This window comes from Rhodamnia argentea, chromosome 6 (assembly GCF_020921035.1).
Source record: "Rhodamnia argentea isolate NSW1041297 chromosome 6, ASM2092103v1, whole genome shotgun sequence".
Taxonomy (NCBI): Eukaryota; Viridiplantae; Streptophyta; class Magnoliopsida; order Myrtales; family Myrtaceae; genus Rhodamnia; species Rhodamnia argentea.
In genome coordinates this window covers 26,321,364-26,327,363 of record NC_063155.1, presented here as the reverse complement: position 1 = coordinate 26,327,363, position 6,000 = coordinate 26,321,364, and the positions used below count along the sequence as shown (strand labels likewise).

Below are 6,000 nucleotides of genomic sequence, written 5' to 3'. Positions count from 1 at the left end.
TCTTTGGGTTTTGTTGTTCGTGATTATGAGAGAGCTTTCTTGTTTTACGTATCGCCTGTTTTGAGTTTGTCAAGGACACCAACCTTTGCGTGCTATAAATGCCCATTTATAAAATCATCAAGAAAAATCAAAGACCACAATGTTAGAGATTCCCAAACGTACCCAGATTTATATCCGAAAAAAGGTCGTAGACCATTGATGATGATACGGTGAATTAGACGAAGTACACTATGAATTTTGCGTTCGCCATCCCTGTTGGGTTAATTCGAGGGCGACTTATATAGGCTTCTTATTCAAGACAGGCTTGACCGATTATCACAAACAGGCATGAATGTGGCCAAGGGTTCACATAACAAGAGCACGGTTTTTAGGAGGCCCTACTGATCTACATGCATCTTCGACGCAGTAAATTCTTTCAGTTTGGTGGCGAGATTCTGAGAGTTCAGAAGGAACTTATTTCGATGTACGCTTTCTTTTGGGGATGATTTTTTTTGTGTGTTCATTATACAATTCAGTCGGATGGCCCGGTCCAGATTTTCGACCCCACCTTCACGCAAGCGTCGATAACCCAATCTCTAAGCTCCCTCACTAATTCGACGAGCAAGTCCCCAGAGGTCCATTCTTCAAAGGCAATAATATAAAGAGAAAACTTACTGAAGATGGATCTCGAGTCGGATTAACTATGGATAGCTAAATTTGTACTCCATATAAATAAATCAATTTGAATTGAATCATTTTCGCAGGGACCTAATCCACATGTTTGACGGGCCTAGCTAGTAGCAAATTAGCAATGGCAAATTATCAACTCATGATATTGTGACCAGATTTTTTTTTTGGTCAGATATTGAGACCGGATTAACTGTCACACATTCGATCAGGTCCGTATGGTAAAACCGAATTCCAAACATCACACACAAACAGGCAGAGAGAGAGAGAGAGAGAGAGAGAGAGAGAGAGAGATGACGGGATACAAACCCTGTCTCGTCTCCGCCATCCGGTGTCTAACACGACACATTGCTCATGTAATATTTGCTAGTTCGCCGGCTACTACAACATCACTTTATCCGGCTCATTGATTTCGTACACAAATTCACATGCATACTTATTGATGAACATTATTAACCACGCATGCTACAAAATCTCAATTGAATGAGCCCCGACTCAATTGAATGCACGCTACAAAATCTCAAAAACCAACCCGTGCTCAAGGGACCAGCTAGTTGTATAGCTAGCTGAACCTTTTTGTTTGGTCGGAACTAGCTTTACTTAGGATCCACGTTTCTCATCAATTCAACGAATGAGAAGCCAATAGCATGGATAATCGCCAGATCACAATGCCAGTGCACAAATTCTGAGGGAATCGAAGAGAACGTCCTCGTTGAGGTTATGACCTGTCGGAAGAAACAAATAAATGGAACTTCAATCTAAGACTGAAAAAGCACCCTGAGCTACAATTAGGAGATGAGCTTTGCAGAACATCACCGATAAACACTATCTTGTTCATCGGATTCTCTTGTTCTTTCCATTTGCGAGTTGGAACAATCTCGTATATCTCCTTGACAGCCTGCCAAACAGTTGAATGAAAAGAATTTGAGAAATATGACTTACGAAATCAATTAAAGATCTGTATGTTTGCCGATAGCTGCACCACTGATTTCAGCAAAAGCATGCATAAAGATGCGAGGAATACATGCATGGAGAATATTTTAATCCTATGCGGAATGAAGCAGGCCTAGGAAGCCAGTCTGAATGCACAGATACAAAGTCCTTCATGACAATTTTGTGCGTGGATGAACTTGGCCTTGAGAAGGGGAGAACAAATTCACTATGCTATCAATGTCAGACCCCAGTGGAAAAGCCCAAGCACATATACGCAATGCTATCAATACCACCAAATATAATGGTTCACCTGCAAAGTATGTAGCATGTCCGAGTTCAAGACACTCAGGACCCCTTTACAGCGGTATACATCCATGCCATATTTCTTATCCCAAAGAATCTCCTCAAGCCATGAACGAACCTGCATGAAAAGCCAATGAAAAATTACTAGGCTTCAAATGGGAAAAAAGAGGAAGAAAAAAGGCAAGGGGAAGGCCAATTTGGATTTCTTGTCTACCATGAAATTTATTCTTACTGAATTATCCCTCCCGCGACAATTGGGAATAAATTAAAACCTACGATTCGGTGTAAGATCTATCTGGCACAACCGATGCAGCATACTAAAATAGCAAAGAGAAGAAGAACAAGCCCTGCATGTTGATTGACATAGTATCGGTTTCAATGTACAAAAACCATTCACAACAAAGTGGAGATTACTTATTTAACCTAAAATGGTTTTTTTCCTAAGTTCTTGATCTTGATATTACATGTGTTACGGAAATCCTATACAATATCGGACGGAAGCCCAAGCATAAGAGGAACTGTGTGGCCAATCCCACTAAGTGGAAACAAATTTTGGAAGTTGTCATATATAAAACTTGTACAAGGTAAAAGATGAAGGCCAGAAGCCATGAGGAAATTCTCTCAATCTGTGCCTGCATAATATCTTCACTATGTGAAAATGAGAAAATAACGCCTCAAAAATTACAAAACCAAAAATATAGACCATTTAACAGAGAAGTATTGAGTAATCAGAGGAGCACTCCACACTTCTAAAAGCAGCAGTCAGCTGTAGACTTCCTTTAAGGTCAAATCTCCAAATGCCTAGATAAAGAAATCACAAGGACATAACACTAGGCAAAAGGACACCAAATGATGTCTTACACTATGAACTATATTTGCTGTAAGAAATATCTATGAAATTGTTTAAGCTAAGTGATGGCCCATCTAATTTCTAGGACCATGCGGATACTCTTAGGGCTACAAAATCCTTGATACAGATATTTTATCAGCATAATGGTATTTCCAAACCTTACTAAAGCCACACATCACACGCATTCTAAGTCTTGTTATGTTCCAGCACCATAAATTAAAAATGCTTTGATGATACAAATATAAATCATCAGATTAACATCATACATTTCAATATACTACCATAATATTGCAGTTAAAGTAAATATAAAAACGAACAATTCGCAATTAATTTGCTCACTAAAAGGTCCAAATACCATATTGCTGACAAACGATGACATTTATCAGTAAATATGACCCTTGTGTCTGTACTTCATGCTTTACCTTATCGAGATCAACTTTCCGAGGCTCACAAATGCATAATGTGCGCACTCTCTTGTCATGAAGTTCTCTACCAGAAAGAGATTGATTTTCTAGCAGCAACGTTTCTAAGTGAGCAACACGCTGAAAGAGCATATTGAGCAGTATGATTAACTTAAAATGGGAGTCAACAACAAGTATAATCAGTGAAGATACACATAACTTACTGTAGCATCATAGGCCCGCCGATCCAAAATTGTTGACAACTCAACTTGACATCTAACAGTGCGAATGATGTCGGCAAGAGAGTTGATGCCGTGTATTTCCTTCTCCAACTCTTCCAAGGCACCAGTGGCCTCCGAGGAAACCAAATCAACCTTGTTAAGAATCACCACATCCTACAACAGTAAAAAGTTTCTGTAAGAGCCTCCTACATTCCAAACTCTCCTATCCAACAGTAAAATAAAGACAAACACAACAAACAAATCATGGAGAGGGAATATGTGCCCCAGAGTGAATGAACTGAGCGGAACAACAACAGTAAAGAGAAATCTTACCGCAAATGCAATTTGAAGAAATGCTTCTGGAAATGAAGAAGAATCACGCTGCTCATTGAGCTGCAATCGGAGGTTTTTAGCATCTACAACCTAGTGAAGGAGCAGCATATCAAACAATGGCTGAAGAAAAAATAGACTCCATCAATGATGATTTTTGTCCTATAGGCATGTAAATAATATGTATATTAACCTCGCCATCCCTGAAAAGCAAATAAAGAAAGAAGGGAAAAAACCAAAAAGAGAAAAGGAAAGAACGAGAGGGTCCTCATAAATAGGGAATGGCATTCTGCTTATCAAGAATACAGACAAAGCAATTATAAAGTAATGGATTTCCGAGTTCCATCTTATAAGATGTCATTAATAACATATTACTGTGACAATGGAGTCGAGCTTCACATCAGATTCAAGCTGCTCATCCAACCAAAGAACAGACGCAAGAGGAGCAGGGTTCGCCAAGCCGGTCGTTTCCAGCAATATATGGTCGAGCCTGTCCAACCAGAACAGCAACAAAGGCAATTGTCAGCTTCTACCAGAACATCTAATCACACAAGACAATACCTGCAGTCCTGAACAAATTTCAATCATAAAGAAATTTAAGCAGAACTTAATGCCGAAAATGATAAATAGTCATCAACCTCACGGGCTCGCGCATCAGATAATTTCCAATTAGGCTAGTGGTCCTCATTAGACGAGGAGGACGACGACACCACCACCACCAACATAATCCCAGTCACCCAGTCTGAAATATAACCTTCGCTCAAGCTTGCAAGCTCTGTCTACTTTTCATTTTACTTCCTCCACAAAACCACATGCTCATTTCGAGAAAAAGACAGCACATAATGAGAGAATTTAAAAATCTCCCAAAAATTTGAGTACATACGATACAACACATTTCCAGTCGGTGGCAGAAGTGAGGAAAAACATGCAAAATACAACGTGAGAGAGAGAGAGGGGGTCCACAGACCTTTCTTTCCTCTGAACAAGTTGCTCGAGGGCTTGAACCAGACTGTGCTTGACGGTGCAACAGACGCAGCCGTTCGCGAGCTCCACCCACTCTTCGACGAGATCCCCGCCTTCCCCTTCGTTGATCATCGCCCTCTCCACCCCGATCTCTTCCCCAAACTCGTTCAGTATAACGGCTATCCTCTTCCCGTGTTGGGAGTTCAGGACGTGGTTGACGAGCTGACAATTATTCATCCCATTTCGAAGACCAAGCCACGGTGAAGAAACGAAACCTTCGAATTCCAGAAAACCGTCACGAATTCGAGGAAGAAGACGGAACGGCGCTCACCGTGGATTTGCCGGCGCCGAGGTAACCAGTGATTACGGTGACGCCCACCGAGGCGCCGCCGTCTTCGGGTCGCCGGTTCTGGTCGGACGTCCCGGGTATTTCGATCGCGAGTGGCGGACCATCGTCAAGTTCGACTCCGTCTTCCATGGCCAATCCGAGGTAGTTTGTTTAGCTCGAGGGTTTACGAGAGGTTTTCATTTGGGACCTCACCAGCCACCCTATATGACCAAAAAAAAAAAAAAAAACGCATATATATATATATATATACCAATAATAAATAAATAAATAAATAAAAGAAGGTTTCTTTCTTAGAAAATTATTGGGCAAATCCCCCAATGCCAACAACATTATTCTTCTCTTTGCCAATGTCTAATTTGATGTTTCCAACCCCAATTTTGTTTGGTCTGGCCAATATATTATTTCGAGCCGAATATATTTACCTTATCAATTTAATTCAATTGATTTCTGACGTGACGATTCAACTTACTTTGTAACTATACACGTCACGAATAACAAATGTGTTTGAGGCAACGATTGAACAAGGCTTAAGCTAAGATTTTGTAGCTTCACAACATTTCGCTCGAGTGAAGGTTTTTATCCCTCTCTCTCGAGTCTCGCCCAACAATTCGAGAGACTCGTTCGCTCAAGTGAAGGTTTTTAAATAACATCGCTGAATAAAAAGGAATGTGTTACGACAGCAATGACCCTTTACGTATTTGGATTTAGAGAGAAAAAGAAAAGGATTGTAATGAAGGTACGTGAGCATTTTTATTTATTAAAGTACAAATTGCTCCAAGTTCCTTGATATTTGGAAATTATCTCCACCTGTCCCTTTCGACAAGCGAGAAGCATAGGTGAATGGATCCGTGCCCTTGGGATTGACCAAGTCATTCAAGTTGAACCCTTGCATTGCCCCCCACCCATTTGATCACTTGCAGGCCGCTCAAAAAACGAGCCTGGAAGTTACAAATCAAGCCATTCAATCAAAACTATCTCTGCTTG

At 40.6% G+C, this 6,000-nt stretch overlaps 1 protein-coding gene across 1 annotated transcript; it reads right to left on the bottom strand.

Moving 5' to 3' along the window:
- Positions 1–1,270: 1,270 nt before the first annotated feature.
- LOC115728779 (COBW domain-containing protein 1) lies at positions 1,271–5,229 on the bottom strand. Its single transcript, XM_048281119.1, has 9 exons — positions 4,999–5,229; positions 4,672–4,889; positions 4,080–4,194; positions 3,708–3,797; positions 3,367–3,548; positions 3,175–3,307; positions 1,910–2,020; positions 1,459–1,564; positions 1,271–1,364 (listed from the first exon to the last, which is right to left on the bottom strand). Exons 1-9 carry the CDS (start codon positions 5,143–5,145, stop codon positions 1,330–1,332), a joined length of 1,137 nt encoding a protein of 378 aa, XP_048137076.1. The 5' UTR covers positions 5,146–5,229; the 3' UTR covers positions 1,271–1,329.
- Positions 5,230–6,000: the final 771 nt, after the last annotated feature.

Excerpts from the sequence above, each read along its gene's own strand:
- LOC115728779 (XM_048281119.1), bottom strand. The coding sequence starts at position 5,145 with ATGGAAGACGGAGTCGAACTTGACGATGGTCCGCCACTCGCGATCGAA. Across the intron at positions 3,308-3,366 it reads GATGCTACAGTAAGTTATGT|TATGCTCTTTCAGCGTGTTG; the intron begins GTATCTTCACTG and ends CATACTGCTCAA. Across the intron at positions 1,565-1,909 it reads ACATGCTACATACTTTGCAG|GCTGTCAAGGAGATATACGA; the intron begins GTGAACCATTAT and ends ACTGTTTGGCAG.